General features: G+C 36.8%; 1 protein-coding gene across 3 annotated transcripts; it reads left to right on the top strand.

The window, feature by feature from the left end:
• The first annotated feature begins 1,420 nt into the window (after nucleotides 1-1,420).
• On the top strand, nucleotides 1,421-16,191 carry mapkapk5 (MAPK activated protein kinase 5). 3 transcript variants are annotated; one of them, XM_014998555.2, is made up of 15 exons: nucleotides 1,421-2,804; nucleotides 4,968-5,041; nucleotides 7,766-7,841; nucleotides 8,232-8,329; nucleotides 8,945-9,053; nucleotides 9,162-9,251; nucleotides 9,783-9,878; nucleotides 9,955-10,035; nucleotides 10,617-10,804; nucleotides 10,944-11,064; nucleotides 11,929-11,982; nucleotides 12,155-12,285; nucleotides 13,050-13,165; nucleotides 13,325-13,429; nucleotides 14,204-16,191. In XM_014998555.2, exons 1-15 carry the CDS (start codon nucleotides 2,769-2,771, stop codon nucleotides 14,296-14,298), a joined length of 1,470 nt encoding a protein of 489 aa, XP_014854041.1. In that variant the 5' UTR covers nucleotides 1,421-2,768; the 3' UTR covers nucleotides 14,299-16,191. The 3 variants fall into 3 exon arrangements, with proteins under 3 accessions (XP_014854041.1, XP_014854040.1, XP_014854042.1); XM_014998554.2 differs by having other exon boundaries at nucleotides 11,929-11,991; XM_014998556.2 differs by lacking the exon at nucleotides 11,929-11,982 and having other exon boundaries at nucleotides 1,424-2,804.
• Nucleotides 16,192-17,266: the final 1,075 nt, after the last annotated feature.

Genomic DNA, 17,266 nt, shown 5'->3' with positions numbered 1-17,266 from the left:
ATTGTCTTTTCTATGCCAGATAACAATAAACACAAAGAGATGTTGCGTACACTTAATAGAAGCCATAAACTGATTCCTCTAATTCATCATGAACTACATCAAGCCTAAATTATTAATGTAAAAACATTGGTCTTCAAGTAGTAATGGGAGCAATCAAATAAATACAGCAGAAGGACTATACTGTTTGGAGTATAATGACATGAACATAACAATGGTAATTTGACATAGTATTTCAGTTATTTTTTAATTAAAACACTAGTTACATATGTTACAAGATGCAATTAGTGCACAACTAATTAAAATTACTGTTAAATCACAGAGAAGTTACAAATATTACAGAAAGGAATGATATGATAAAGGTAAAAAAAAAACATGCTGCATATAGAATAAGCACAAGACTCAAGATTTACTGTAATGTAATTTATTGGAGAGCCACAAGATGCCATGCAGAGCAAAATCAGGTTGCACAAGCTCACTGAAAGATGTTAGAAAACAACTACATGTTAACCAGAGATAAGCATAACTAGATGTAGAATCAGAAGCACATTTAAATGACACAAATAAAAGTATTTATTGCACAAGGGAAATGTTGATTTTATTGAAAGTTTGAGTATTTGTGGAACATAATAGCAACCGCAACCGCATAAAAAAAGGAAATTATTTGTTTAAAGTCTTTTTTATTATTTATTTATTTAACTATTTTTAGTTAATTTATTATTTATTTAATGACATTTAAGCACTGGCACAATATTTTCCTCTGTGGGATTAAAAGTTCTTCTTACGTAATCTTATTTTAGTTAAATAACCTTCAGTTGTGCTATGAGTTTCCCATAAAGTCCATGTGAACACTTCAAAACTTATAGTGTCTCTTTCCCTGCTAAAACGTGTATCCCCACAGCTTAATGCTACCACTACCATATTTCACCATGGGATAGGTCTGTTTTGGATTATATCCAATATTGCATGTAAGCCAATAGTCCAAGTTTTGTCTTAGTGTCTGACCATACAAAGTCTATCTGTGTTTTTCTACTGTGGACTACTATTTGTCGAAAAGTGGGGAAATTCCTTATCCCTGTTTTTTCTACTTCACTGTTACTTACTAACTTTTGTTGGTCTATAACATAAAAATTAAATGAAATCCAGTGATGTTTATAATTATGAAAAACAGTGAATTTATTAATTACCAGAGCAGGGTAGTGACGAGTAACATTTACTTGAGTAATATGTGGGGAAGAAAAACAATGAAGAGTACTTTTACTACACCTTACTTTTCACTTGTACTTGGGTAATATTACAAAGTAATGCTACTCTTACTGGATAAAAATATCTGGATACTCTACCCAAACCAAGTAGCTTCTCTGAATGAAGGACAAATTTTAATGAAAAATTAAACAAACAGACACACACCAGCACTTTATTTTGATATGAGGCCTTTTGTTTGTACACAAGGAAATTTAAAAAAAAGTTATTTTCTGCTGAGCCTGTCATGTTAACTTGGATATTGTCACTACTTTACCCTGTTCTGCATTAGTTATTGTAATATTTCATTTCGTTTCATTTGTGTTAATTTCTTGATAGGGTACTGTAGTACTGGCTACTCATATTTTGGTAACTCATATCAATTTTTACTATTTCAAATTCTAGGATTTAAAACAACATTGTTGTTGTGACTGACTGTTTAAACAAATAAATAAATAGACTAGAGTTCAGACTGTAATAAACCTTTAATTAACCCTTGAATGTAAACTTGAATGCGCACTGAAATTTGGGTCTTTATGAAGGAACCCTCGCACATGCCAAAAAACAACCAGTGAAGTTATTCTATAAATAAATACAAATAATACGATAAATTTATGTGATACAAAAAAAATTATGGACTTACAGACTGAGGATATATGTTGTTTCAATTTCAGACAACAACCATCACAGTTGGTATTAATTTTCCTCAGGCGTTCTGTGTGGACTCCTATTGAGTGCCGTCTGGGGTTATGGAATTAACCAAATAGTCCAGAGATGGTCTGGACCTCTGCTGGAAAAAGAACCGGTTGACCTGCTTCACCGAACATATTAGGCCGTAGTATCTTCCAGTGTCCATGTACTGTTCTGATGAAGAATGATAACATTTCTGTCTTAAAGCAGGGCTAGAAAACTAACTTATCTCTTTGCCACAAGCCGTTGGGAACGCGCTGTGCTCGCTGTGTCGTATCAGCCCCCCAGGTGTTCCTGTATAATAGTCATTTTAAAAATATCTCTCTTTATTCAGACCTGTCCCCATGTCTGCTTTTTTACAATCAACTGGACAAACTGTAAAATCGGCAAGCAGACGGCTGTGTTGTTAGCTTCAGAGCTAACAGTGACCGAGTCAGTATTCGGGGCTAAAAATATCGCTCACTGCGCCACCGAAGCTGCTCGGCTTTGGTCCACGTTTGACTCCCGTCTTCGGCTTTCTTTTTCTGGTGACCTTGCTCGGAGTTTGACGCTCTACATGGTCACCACAGCGGGTTCAGGACAAGAGGAAGAGCGAGTCGGACCCCGAGGCTGTGAGCCGAGCTGGCCTGATCTGACGTGCTGGGCTTCAGGTCTCCCGGCGGACCACACTCGGCTACGGCTGATCGGTGGCCGGGTGACATTTTGCTGTGATGGGCTTATATTGTCATTAGTGGTGATATAACGAGCCCCGGTTCTGCCCAGGGAGACCGAAACTTTGCGAAGGGATCAGAGTAAGCGACTTATTTCCAACTTTCGTAGACTTCCAGGAGCTGCGCACCATGACGGAGGACAACAATGCAGAAAAGTTCATTAAGGTAAGGAAATGCTGATTAGTGACAGCTGGTGTCTTATCAGATACTAATCTATGCATATTTTCATTATAAACATTTGGTTTAAAAATTACCGAAATAATGCTGCATTGATAGAGCATTTGATAGCAGATACATCTCAGTGTTGCTTTTAGAAATAATAATAATAATAATAAGTTTAGTACATGATCAACATCTGCTGTAGAGTTGGACACTAGTATCTGATCCAGCAGTAAAAGTCAAAAATGCTTTTAGGAGAAATAGTGGAAAAATAGATCATTTTCTGGTTCACCTTTGTTTTTGTGGTGGTTCTTATCTACAGAGTACTAGAGCTTTGAGATACTGATTTGGCCAGGGACTAAATAACTATTTATCCTGTTACAGATTTGTTCTATTATTGCTTTTTTGACACATAAGGTTAATAAACTACTAATAAAACCAGACAAGAAAACAATTGTAAATACAGAAGACTGTTTTCAAATGGTGAGTTGCTGTTTAGTTATGAATTAATGAAATCTTTTGGAAAACTGAGTTTAATGTCATTTATCATACCAGAAAACACTTGTTGCCTATGTTTTCTGACAACAAAACATAGGCAAAAATATCTTTTAAAAATTCATGCCCTGATTGATAGAAATTCAAAATCAGATGTAAAGCAAAGTCAGTGGCATGTATCAATCTGGAAAAACTAAACACAACAAGAGAGCCAATATCCACAAATAGATTTAATCTAAAACAGTGGCCTACCAAAACCTACCAAAAGTTAGGAAATTCACACACAAATGTGACCGGCCAATGGAAACACAAAGATGCACATAAAAGCAAGCTATTAAATTTTTAAGGCCACCAAGTTTTCCAAATCCATCATGTTCCCTAGCAGGAACAGGCTGACTGATAAAATGGAGCATTGCTCCTGTGATACGTTCAGCCTTCTTGTTATCTGCCTTAAATCTTGCTCTGTAAGACTCTCTTGCATACATAAACTAAACATATGGTAGAAAACACAGTTTCTATTCAGATATTTTAAATATTCCTTTCACTTAATTTTAAAACCTCGCAGATGCAGAAAATAGTTAACTTGGTTTGCTACCGGCATCCAGAGGATCTGACCTGGTACCTGATAAGGGTAAAGAAAAAAGTTTGTATTTTTGATCTTAAAACATCAGAGGAAGCTGAAAATCAGCCCGTTTCCATAAAAAACTGACTTCAAAGGGCATTCATATTGCGAAGGCAGTAAAAAATGAGTTCCAGTTGCTAAGATGAACATATTCACAGGAAGATGAAACAACTAATCATTTAATGGGATTGTTTTAAAAAAATATATTTGCATAGAATTTAAGTCCAAACTCAGATTATCCTCTCAATTTCAGTCGTTCCTTCAGAGCACCTCCCTAATCCTCTGTGTTGGCAGCAGAGTCTAATCTTTGTGATGTGTTTGTTTTTGGCAGCCAAGTTGTCATTGTCTTGAAATAATTTGTGTTTAGGATAACACTAGACGAATGATAAAGTAAATTTAACTATGACACAACGTAGGGCTGCAGAGGAGAAATGAACAGAGCTCTGATTAGGGCTGTCAATCATTTATACCACATGAAATATGTCAACTGAATTTTAAAAATCTACTATGAAACGACTAACAGAAACTAAAATTTACAGCTGAGCAGATCAGGCTTTTACAAGCTGGTACAGATTTCCAATTTAGTTTCAAATCACGGCCTGCTGGTCTTGATTTCTGCTGAGACTCATTCATTGAAGGACTAAACACATACAAGTTAATTTGTGTAAACTTGATTTTTTTTTTCATCAACAATAACAGTTAACAACCAGAAAATATGATAGAGATGGCGCTTTTCTGTCCAACAACAAACAGGATTTGTATCTTACCTTTATCTGAGTTGATCAAACTCAGTAGAGTCAATCAAATAATATTTTTGATTGTTTGTTTATGTATTTGAGAAACACAAACAAATAGTAATCAGTTTGGAAATCATCAGTAAACATTTATTCATTGCTTCAGTCAGTCTCACAAGGTTACAGAAGACCTCTCATAGTAAATTTATTTATTCATTTATAATGCTATAAGGAGAGTTTTTGCACTGCAGCTTGTAATTGCAATGCTGTTGCTGAATAATGGATTACGATTGACATCCTGGTTTGCTTTTCAAACAGGAGGCGTCCATCTTGGATGAATACATCATAAACTGGACACAGAAGCTGGGAGCTGGAATCAGTGGACCTGTCAGGTGAGCATTTCTCCGCCATTTTATTCATCTAATGAGGAGTCTATAAAGATAACTGGGGATTAAATTATCTATATAGAGTCAGATTAATTAATCTTTGTTGCTGCTGATCATCGGTTTGAAGCGGCTGCATTTAATAACCGATTAATCAAAACTCTCGTGCTGTGGTGAGAGTTAAGAGTTACATGTTGCTTCACACTGCAGACTCTGCAGTTACTGTGGAAAAAAAACTGTTGTGATTCCTGGACAAACAATCTCTGCTGCCAAAAAATACTTCCCACACATTAAAGATGTTTGCATTTTATTTTTCCTTGTGCAGGAAAAAATGAAAATTATTAAACAAAAAGGGCAAGGAAGATTCGAGGGGTTTATGAAACCAGGGTTTGTTTGTGCCCCGTATGTCGTCTTCTCCTCTCTCTGTCTGCGTTATCTAAGTCCTGCTGTGTTTGGTACAACAGTGTTGCATCCTAAAGGTTACTGGGCTTCAATCCAAAGCTAAACTTTTACCTGCTTCAATACGTAACCGTGTAGTCAAAACTCTTACTGCGCAAATAAACATGTTTGTACGTATTAACCCACACGCTCTGAGCTACACTTATCTTCTTCTGTGATTACCGCCCTGTGCTTTTAGAAGCGTTTAAAGGATAAAGACTGAATCAGTCATTGTCTTTATGTGTGCTGTTTCTAAGCTTTTCATTTGCTTCCATGTAGATGTGAAGGATATGAGTCATAAATCTTGCTCTGACTCCTGTTCATTCTGCGTTTCGAAGCTATCGCAGATTCAGACCAAAAGACGACAAGCTGTTATTTCACAAGCGTATCATTTTAGCATAAAGTGATGAGAAAACTGAGAAATCGCCTCATCATGTCTGACTAAAAACCCGCTATGATTCAGCCTGCATGGTTTCTTTTCTTGGGCCGCTCTCAGTCATCCGGTCGTGTGTTTTCTGACTCAGTGCTTTGTTCTGATATTCATTGATGACTCTTGCTTTGCTTTAATCCCCCGCCGCCCTGAATCTCAACAGCCCTCCAATGTGTAACTCTGTGACTCATTAGGTGGGCCACTTCTGCCTTCAGAGGAACGGCCTTCGGCCAAAGCAAAGCAAAATGTCTCCTGTGGTAATTCTTTAATAGGGATGTCTGGGTTCAAGGGTCAAAGGTTGCCATGAATCTTGTAAACAAAGTGAATTTGTTTACAAGATGTGTGAAAAACAGCCACAGATCTTCCATATAAATCTATAAGCTTTACACTGAAACAAATACTTCCAACATCAACATGTGAAAAGCTCAGCCTTCTCTAACATCAATACAGTGTAGGGCTGACTATTTTTTTTTACTAATAGATTAATAATTGGATAGAAAAAGGTGCTTAATAGAACATTATTTTAAAGAATTTGAACCAGGTGAAGCTAAGAAGAACTATACCTCTTGAGAATTTCTTGATATAACATATTTACAGACAAAAGTTGTTTTTGAATGGAAAAAAAAAGTGAAGATGCACCAATGAGGCTTTTCATTGCTGACACTCATTTCCAGTTTTCTTTAAGTCTCATCTGCCTGTTACAGTTTTGACTGAATCTGATTCTGAATCTATTCACTTTTTTTTTTTTACTTACAAAGACTACGAAACATAAAGGAGAAAAAAAATGTTTTCACGACTGGAGAAAGCAGTTTTGAGTCCAACAGGAATTACAAGATTATCCCCCAGTTATGCATCCACCCTAAACGTGATTACTCACAGTTTGGAGGGCAGAGTTCAGTCTCACTACAAACACTGATTATTCCCTGCTTGCAGAATCAAGAAATGGGATCTGTCTGGCAGCATGAAGTAGGCTAAAAGATCTCCAAAAAGAAAGAAAGTTGATCTACATCAACAGAATTTCAGCAACAAAACAAAACAGTCAAACAGTGTTGACGGTCTCTGGCTGCTCCTCTTCTTCAGGAACTGGATCATTTCTGTAATTGAGGCGAACATGAATTCTGGATTTACCGGAAAATCCCAAGTGAGATTGTCTGGCTATCGGTTTGTTCCTTAAGCTCAAGAAAACTTTAGTTATGCAGCAGAATAATTATCCAAAGCACTTCAGCAAATCCACCTCTGCAAGGCTCAAAAAATTAAGAGAACAAGCAAGTGGCCTAGTCAAAGTCAAGAGTTAAAGATGATTGAAATGCAATGACGTAACCTTAAACAGGCCATTCACGCTGATTTCTGCAACCAAGTTTTACTTTTTTACTTTAATTTTAATCCTTTTTATTTGTTAAAATTTGATTTGAAACATCTTGGTGACAAAAATATAAACAGAAGATGCTGTAAGGGGTCGAATGCTTTTTCACATCACTGATTTAAAGTCAATATGGTGATATTTAACTAAGGTACAGAAACGTCTGCATTAATTCTGTACATAAACCATGTGGTTATTAAATGTTTGCACTGAAAAAACGCAAAATTGAGAATATTTTTGGTTTAATTTCTACTGAAAATATCTTAGTACATTTGAAATAAGATTAAACTAACATTTCAACAGGATATAAGAGCCCGTTTTAAGTCAATAATGCTGTAATATTGGTAAAAAGTACTAGTTCCACTGACTACAACACATTCTCCCCATATTATGAATAAAATATTCTACCAGTGAAACTATAATTTGTTAAGATTTTGTGTTTTTTGCCATGTGGGTTAAGTTGCGTAACCTGTTTGTTGACTCTTCTGTTCTCCCTCCTGTTCAGGGTGTGTGTGAAGAAGTCGAGTCAGGAACGCCTGGCCCTGAAAATCCTCATCGATCGCCCCAAGGCCAGAAATGAGGTTGGGACTCTGTCATTGGTCTGATTAATCCCTGTTGTTTGTCGCCTCTGGCTGTATCAGTATGCTTTGTTCCGCCTGTTATCAGTCTTGATTAATTCCTGTTTTTCTTTTCCCTGCCACTCACTCTTCTCAGCCTCGGTCTGTTTTGAAGAATGTCTTTGTCCCCAACATCGTCTTCCTGCAGCGCACAGTGTGTCTGACAGCCCTATCATGTCATTTAGCTGCAAACTGTTTTGATCAAGCAGCTTGAAAAAAGAGATTTGCTTCACAGACTCCCGCTGATGAACCGTGAAAGCTGGCTGACAGGAAGATGCAGACTGTGACACACTTACAGCCATTTCTGGCTCTTTTAACATCTTCTCGATGTAAGATTATTTCTCTTCTATGCAGGTGCGTCTTCACATGATGTGTGCCAACCACCCGAACATCGTGCAAATTCTGGAGGTGTACGCCAACACCGTCCAGTTCCCTCATGAGTCCAGTCCAAGGTAATAATGGCTTAGCCCAGGCTGTCTAAACTTTTTGCACTGTGGGCCAAAATTACCAGGTTTTCAGTAAGAAATGCTAATTTTATAAATAATCATATAGTGAATTATTTTCTTTTTGCCTGATAAGCAACAAATTAACATTTATTTGAATTAAAAAAGGTCAGGAAAGACGTTAGTTTCTTAACTTGTTGGTGAAGAAATCAATTTTAGTTTATTCCCAGCAACGAAAATGAGAACTCTTTCAAAACTCTTAACTGTGTTTATCTAAATTTAATTACTGAGTGTGACTAAGTTTGTTTTTGAGTAAAAAGTCACTGGAAATTTGTGGCTTCTATATTAAAATAATAATACAAAACATGTCTAATTAAAGAAACACTTGTTTTGTGCCTAAAATTTTCCATTGAAGATGTAAATTTGTTGCTGAAAAGTTCATACAAAGAAAGTTGATCTACATCAGCTCCATTTGCTGGATTTAAACCATTCCTAAATTGCATCCAAAGGCCGCAAATGGCCCCCAGGCCGCACGTTGGACACCTCTTTCTTAACCTGTACACATTTTTACATATCTATTTTATCCTGACATAATCTTCCAAAAAAATCCCTTTTTTGTGAAAGAGCAAGACTCCTGATTGTTATGGAGATGATGGAGGGTGGCGAGCTCTTCCACAGAATCAGTCAGCACAAGCACTTTACTGAAAAGATGGCCAGTCAGGTCACCAAACAGGTTAGTGGAGTCCTGATATTCAACACCACGATTGCTCAACTCACTAATTGGAGCATGTGTGTGTGTCTGTGTGTGTCTGTGTGTGGATTATGTGTCGTCCCGCTGTAGATCAGCCAAGCATTGGCTCATTGTCACTCCCTGAATATTGCACATCGTGACCTGAAGCCAGAGAACCTGCTCTTCAAAGATAATTCTCTGGTAAGCTGCATTCACGTCGAAGCTGTTTGGAAATGTCCAAGGTTTCTACGCTGGATGGAAAAGTTTGGAATAATTCAGGAAAAAAATAAAATAAAAAGAGTTTAGATTGGGTGGTGATTGGGAAGAAGAATGGATGGAAGACTGTGACCAACAGATGGAAAATGTGCAACAAACAGCACATTTTGCTGTTTTTTTTGCACATTTGCTCCTGTCGGCCACTTCCGTTTTCACATAATGTAAAATTTTCCATTGTGTAAAACTATTATCCATCCATATTTGAGTCAGTCTGTTTATCTTTCCATCCATTCCTTTATCCCTCTCGACATGGAAATCGTTTAGCGAACTTTTTGTGGAGCACACAAGTTCAGAAACTGAAAGCTGTATAATTGTCAAAGTTCAAGGAATTTATTTTTATTATTCCTCTCCACTTTCTGCAATCAATTTGTGATTGATTTATTGATTGATTTATTAATATTAAAGCATTTGAGACGTATTGTATAAGAACTTTTTCTTTCCTTTTCTGCCCTGCAGGACGCACCTGTGAAGTTGTGTGACTTTGGCTTTGCCAAAATCGATCAAGGAGACTTGACGACCCCTCAGTTTACTCCTTACTACGTAGCACCTCAGGTACAAAACGGGCAAAAAAATATTTCAGTTTTTTAGTTTAAATAATTGATAGATGCATAGCTGATTTTCTCTTCAGGTACTTGAGGCTCAAAGAAGACACCAGAAGGAAAAGTCTGGAATTATACCTACCTCACCAACTCCTTACACATATAACAAGGTGAGACTCACTTCATCTGAGTATAGAGTAAAAGCATGCAGTGTAAATCCAATCAGTGTTTAGGTTTTGATGGGAAAATAAACTTAGAAATATTTGCAAGAAAAACTCAGTCATTTTTGGATGCTGCTTTTGCAGAGTAAACCTTCTTTACATTCAGGATCAAAATCCTTCTTAAATTATTGCATCTATAAAACAAGCTACTAGTTATAGATCAGTGTTTCTCAACCCTGGTCCTCAGCGCCCCCCTGCTCTGCATGTTTTAGATGTGCCTCTACTCCAGAACAGCTGATTCAAATTATTGCATGACCATCAAGTACTGCAGAAGCCTGTTAATCACCCAGAGATACAATTCAGGTGTGTAGCAGAAGGGAAATACCTAAAACATGCATGACGGGGGCCTGAGGATCAGGGTTGAGAAACACTGTTATAGATGGTATAAAAAAACCCTAAACTAATACATAATATAAATACGGACTTATGTCTCCTATTGAAGAGCGGTGCAGAGATCTCTGGTTTTATTTTTTGTACATTTATTGTTGCCAGTGCACACTGAAAGAAAAGCTTATTGTCTGTTTCTGCAGAGCTGTGACTTGTGGTCGCTGGGTGTGATCATCTACATAATGCTGTGCGGCTATCCTCCGTTCTACTCAAAGCACCACAGCCGCACCATCCCTAAGGACATGAGGAAGAAGATTATGACAGGCAGCTTTGATTTCCCAGAAGACGAGTGGAGCCAGATCTCTGAGATGGCCAAGGACATTGTACGCAAGTAAGACATATAATAATAAAAAAAACAGAAAAAGTCCAACCTCTTCTTCCTCATGCTGACTTTTCCAGAATGTCTATATTTGCCCATTTGTCTGCTTTTTCACTCATTTTCACCTCTTCTCTCTGCTTTGTGTGTGCAGGCTACTGAAGGTAAAGCCAGAGGAGAGGCTAACTATTGAGGGAGTCCTGGCTCACCCCTGGCTGAACTGCACCGAGGCGCTGGACAACGTCTTGCCGTCTGCACAGATGATGATGGACAAGGCGAGTTAGAAGCTGCAGTGGCCGGAACATTTCGGGCGATGCAGCATCACTGTTTTAGTCGGTGGAGTGCCTTGCTGAAATGTTCATGCAGCCCAGTCTACAACCCCAAACTCCACATTATGTATTTGTGCAGGATTTTGAAATTAAAGAAAAATGATACATGAGCCTGTCGCTATAAGCAATTAATGAATTTATTGCAATATACATTAAAATGAGCTTGATGATTTCCTTTCTGAAGATTAATAATTTTTGAAGATCAATTTTGTTTGCAGAGCTTCATGATCGTTTTATTTAAGATTTCAGCTGAGTGTTTTTATTTCTGTTCACTGCTTTTGGTTGTTGTATTTTACTTTAGATGTTTAAAATATTTTCCATTTAGAGTGTCTAGTGTTCTTGACAAAATAAAAGTTTATTAGTCTTGGAAAGGGCGACTTAAAAATGATCTCAAATCAACAATATTATTATTTATTACAGTAATTACTGGGACAATTTATCATCCCGTAAAATCTCTTATTGTGACAGTTCTAACAATAGATGGATTTTTGTTTTGTTACTTGATTTATAAATCACTTTAAACCAACAGTAGCTGTGGCAAAGTGCTGTACAGATAATCAATGAATATTCAAAATGTGTGAAAGACAAAAAGGCATATAACGGCTTTATGCGGTTAAAACCTTAAAGTGTGGCATGCATTTATTTCCAGTCATGCCCTGGTTTTTGCGACAGCTCAAACTCAGTCAGATTGAATGGAGAGTGTGTGAAGATCAGTTTGCAGGTTTGCCTTATATAATCAATTGGAGAGGAATAATGTAACACACGGTTACGCTTCGATCTAAACCTGGGATCTCCATTAATGTTTTTCAGTGTCTTTTAAGTGATGATGATGCTGTTGCCGTCAGAGGAGTTGATGAGCAGAAGGTTTGCAAAGTACAGTTCCTCTCTTTCGTCGACCTTCGTCTCTTAACTCACCTTCAGCAGAGCGAAACATGGCTGGGGAAACGGGCAGGCACAGCTTTCTGTCGTCACAAGGGAGAGCGCTTCGATTGAGACCCGACGGCTCTAATCGTGGCTCTGATCTCTCTCTGTGCAGGCCGTGGTCGCGGGAATACAGCAGGCCCACGCCGAGCAGCTCGCCAACATGAGGATTCAGGACCTGAACGTCAGCCTGAAGCCTCTGAACTCTGTCAACAACCCAATCCTCAGGAAGCGGAAACTGCTGGGGTACGGCCGTGACGGTTGAAACGATTCCCTCTGTAATCGTATCGCTAGAATGTTACTGATGGAGAGACTTACTCACTTACTGCATTAAGTTTAATCGTTGCACAAAGTTTGCTTTTTGGTCGTCCTGTTTAATCTGAATACACACTTAAGGCAAAAAAAGTGATTAATTAAAGAAATCGACTCTGTTCTACCTAAGACTTTAAAATTTCATTTTCCTTCCTCTGAGAAAAGGAATACATCACCAGCTCCCTTTGACTCTAACATGCATAACTCAATGTTCCATCAAACGTTGAGTTATGCATTTTTGCCTTAGTAAGAACTGAAGTGTAATATGTAATGTAATCTATTTAACTATTCTAACTTAATGTATTTGCAATTCATTTTAGACTTTTTTTGTAATCTACAGTCAATATATAGACAAAGAATACACTATAAGTTCCAAAATAGCAAAATTATCAGTTCTTAAATGTTCAATTGTACCGGAAGTCTGACTACAAATATAACCAAGTTGTCACTTGTGTAGTAAATCAGAATATTTCAAATTAGACATTAAAGTAAGCTTCCTGTTTTCAATCTTGACTACAAATTTGAAATATTTTATGTTAGTATTTCTCTGGATTCAAACCTCCCACAGAAGAAAACAAGTTATTACTGCTAACGGCAGCCTGCTGAAACATGGGGTTCACTTTTATGTTTTACTTTGCATGACTGGATGGAGAATGTTGTAAACTTTCTCCTTGTGCTGACTGTTCTTAATCTCTCAGCCCCAAACCCACAGACAGTTTCTTCATCCATGACCCAGAGAACGGAGGGGAAGACTCGAACGTAGCGCTGGAAAAACTGAGAGATGTCATAGCACAGTGCATACTCCCACAGGCTGGTGAGTTTCTGCACATCCAAACACTCAGATCTTCTTATGATCTCTGCATTTTGGTGTCTGACTTTTCAAGGGTGCTGATGGTAACGCATCCTGAAACAAATGAAACGAGTAAAAGTGATACGCTGCAGTTTATATGCGATTCTATCTCAAACGTTCCAGGAGAAAACGAGGATGAGAAGCTGAATGAGGTGATGCACGAAGCCTGGAGGTTCAACAGAGACTGTAAGCTGCTGAGAGACGGCCTGCAGGGTCTCAGCTGGGATGGTCTGTATTCAGCTTTATTCCTACAACTCCTCTGTCCTCTTTAATCTGTTGATAAAAAACTGAATATAATTATCTTATGTCTAATAATTAAGTATTTTTTTATAGATTTATCTTATTTGCACAGATTTTTAAAGTGATACAGTCTACTTATTTCTACTCTTGAGGGAACAGCCAATTAACACCAAGCAAAACGAATGCCGATCCTTGATTGGCTGCTTTGCAAACGTCAGCCAATAGGGTATCAAGTAGCATTGAGTGCAGAAAAAAATAGACTAGAAAAAATATTTATGTATTCTGCCTTTGACTAATCGATTGTCTAAACATTATATCCATCTTGAGACTGACAAGCAGCTGATTCTTTCCTCTTATTGTCCGTCCTTCCATCCATCAGTCAGAAGTTGCTGCAGATTTCAGATTTAAAGCCTGACTGCTGTAGAAAAATTCCCCATAAACTCAAAGATAAAGATATGACTCTTATCCTTTTATTCTAATATCAACTTATCCACTTTCTTGCTAAACTTAGCGTCTTTTCAGACCCCTCTGGCAACAATTAAAAAAAAAACCTAACTCGTGATAAAGTCTAAATTAAGTCAAACCCCATCAGATGTTTCTTATTACTTCTGTGCTTTGAACCCCAAAGGATATAGATGAAATAAAAGGACCAGAGCTGCCTGTAGTTCTTCAAATTACTCAATTAAAACCATTAAATGTTTCTCAATTTTAGCTATAATTTGTGTGGTTATCAAGGCTTTAATTCCAATGTTTTTATTGCAGGGCGATCTTTTTCCGATAAAGTTGACCGCTTGAAGTTGGCTGAAATAGTGAAACAGGCCATTGAAGAAAAGACAAATCTTCAAGATTCTCATTAGCCAACGCTGACTTTCTATCTTTTTTTTTATTTTATTTTATTGTTTATTGAGACTCTTTTTAATCCATATCTGTAAAGACTGTTTTATGTCAAATGATGTGCAGTTTTTTTTTTTTTTGGTTTTTATTGCCTCCATAATTTCATTTGTAAAACCTATTGTTGAGCTATACTGGAAGAGCTACTGTACAGCTGTACATATATTTCAAAGGATTTGTTGCTACTTTCATTTTTTTAAAAACAAATGGACAATTGCAAAGAATGTGGAAAAAAATATATTTTCATTTTTACTAAAAAAGATAAAAGAAATCTGTGAAAGAAATTATTTTTTGGGAGGGAATTTTTATTAGCTGCTCGTCAAAGATGTCTTGTTTTATCCCAATTATTTCTTTCTCTTCTTTAATTATACTCATTGTAAGAGTTTTATTTATTTAAACTGAAAATTCCAAGATTTTATATCTTTCTTGTAGCTCGATAGTGGCTCTAAAGTTTAGAGAAGCTGTCTATGATGTGACCTTTGTTCTTCCACTCTGCCTGCAGGCATATAAACATAACAGCCATCGTTTCATTTTTATTTTTTCTTATCAAGCCTTTTTGACATTCTAAATATGTAGGACAAGCAGAAATGAGGAATTGAGGCAAAAGAAAGTGTCGCAGCAGAAACATGCACCTTCAACCCATTTAAAACATCAGCTGACTAAAATCAGAGTAAAAGAAAAACAAACTTCCTTTTGTTGTAATTAGTGGAAAAAAGTTTTTTTTGTTTGTTTGTTGATGAAATCTAAGCCACATGAGACCAAAGGTTTGCCTTTCTTTGTAAATCAGTGACTCTGGTAACAGAAATGCTCGTGTTGCATCACGAAAGTGAAAAACTTGGACAGGTTGAGCTCTGCCTTCATGGGATAAGAAAGTGATTTTTACAACTGACCATTCAGAGCCTTTTTTTATTATTATTATTCAAACGTTAAAGTTGCCTCAGCCTTTTGGAAAACACTACTGAATACTCAACGCTTCTGAAGAGAAATTATTTCACCTGCGGTGGATCTGAAAGTTATTCACTTGCTGTTAAAACGCCAGCTTCTGTGATGTAGAAGATGAGACCAAGATGACCTTTGACCTTACGTTTAACATGTACAGGTTAGCTGCTTAAAAACAAGCGAGTGCCAAAATAACAAAGCTACAATAACATGTACGTTTCATTTCTTAATACTTTGCAAAAGTTATCAAAACTTTTTTGTCAAGACACCAATCTACAGGAAAGTCGGCGGATTCTGGACTCCTGCTCAAATAAGACAACTGTCCGAGTTTCAGCTAAAGAAAAATAACCCCATATCATGATATTGCCACCACCGTGTCGGTATACTGGTGTTTTTGTTTACATTTTGCCTCTTGAGAAATGTAAACAACTAAATGTCCAGCTGTAGTGTCTAGTGTCAGCTGGAGGAAGGTGTGAACAAGTTTGACAACCGAAATTTTCCATTGCTATATTTCATCCTTGAGTCAGAAATGTCCTCGATCCATTTCTTTTGATTAATTTTTGATCTGTGAAACCGAACTATTCAAACTGCTTAGATGCAAATCAGCATCTGCTGGAACTCAAATCTGCACGGTTTGTGTCTTGACTTTCTTTTCCTGCAAAAGAGGTTGTCACTTGAAGAAAATGATTTCTTGGAACACAGTAGGGAAGTCTGGGTTTTGGTTTCAGAACTTGACGCTTTTTAGACCATGTGCAATAAGGCAATCGTTTATTCTGTGTTCAGATCACATGGATTTTCACAATGAGATCTGTCAGTATTACTCCCACTCTGCGCTTCATTTCATTCGTCTGTGTGTAACCTTTCTTTTCTGTTGGTTATTTTCATCTTTTAAGTTCTTAATAAACATATTATTGACCGGGCTGAATTAAATCTTTATACTTTTGTGCTGCAGTCATATCTGACATTATTTCCGAGGAAAACAAAACACAGGATCTGTTTTAGTTTAAAAAGAAGCCACTTTTACTGAAAGGATGTTGAGCAATTTAATGATCTTTTTAAAGTGGCAAGTGGCACAAAGAGTCTTGTGTTGTATTTTGGTATTTACAGATGAGCTTTTGTGTAAATTTTGCCAAGATAGTTTGGAAGTTATTTTAGACAGAATCCCAAGCTGAAAGACAAAAGCTTGCTAAAAAAATGCCTCCTAATTATATTGCAGATTATTTAAATATATTCAGTGCCTTGTTGAAAGAGGTAGTTTGTTCCAATAAATTCACCTTTATCAAATTATTTCTCCAGTTTTCACAGAACTCATGACAAGACTATAATAAAACATTTTCATCTTCTCATAATAAACTAGCAGCATGCATAGTCAGATTTACAGAAGACAGTTAGAGCCACAAAAAAAATTAACAATTCAAACTTTAATGCAGATGGATAACTGGGAGCAACCAGCTTCAGTGATGGAGTTGTCCAGGACATGGACACTTGCTGAAAAAAGTAATCTAAAGTAAAAACATAAAATGTGATTCTTTAACAAAAAAACAAAAACAAAACAAAACCATATAATACAAAAATTAGTGTGTATAATTTTAACTTGCCTGATCTGCCTACCCCTATGAACATTGTCTGGGAGTGCAAAATTTAAAAAAAATTAATATAGTCTGAATTCTGACTTTTTCTGACTCAGGATTTTGAGAATAAAGTCAATTTTTTCAGGTGCCCTAATCATCTGTAGATTAAAAAAACTTTAGAAATATTTAAATTTCTTGACACACAAAAAGCGTTACTTCATGCAAAACGATGTATTACGGTAGTGAATAGCAGTTTGCTAACTTAGCTTAGCATAAACTATATAGTATTTCTAACATCAGCATCGGAAAGACATGCCAACATTATTTCAAATTATTTCATCTTTATTGAAAGCTTACACTGAAAGAAAGTCACTTGTACCCAAGTACGCCGTCCGGGATGCTGATGCTCAGTATCAATTTGAGC

This window comes from Poecilia mexicana, unplaced genomic scaffold (assembly GCF_051168715.1).
Source record: "Poecilia mexicana isolate PSO_F unplaced genomic scaffold, ASM5116871v1 scaffold_9, whole genome shotgun sequence".
NCBI classification, from domain to species: Eukaryota; Metazoa; Chordata; class Actinopteri; order Cyprinodontiformes; family Poeciliidae; genus Poecilia; species Poecilia mexicana.
This window is presented reverse-complemented; position numbering and strand designations above follow the sequence as displayed.

Bases quoted from the DNA above. Each gene is read 5' to 3' on its own strand.
- mapkapk5 (XM_014998554.2), top strand. From the start codon at position 2,769: ATGACGGAGGACAACAATGCAGAAAAGTTCATTAAG. The intron at 9,879-9,954 runs GTACAAAACGGG...TTTTCTCTTCAG, and splicing joins CTTACTACGTAGCACCTCAG to GTACTTGAGGCTCAAAGAAG. The intron at 13,166-13,324 runs GTGAGTTTCTGC...CAAACGTTCCAG, and splicing joins GTGCATACTCCCACAGGCTG to GAGAAAACGAGGATGAGAAG.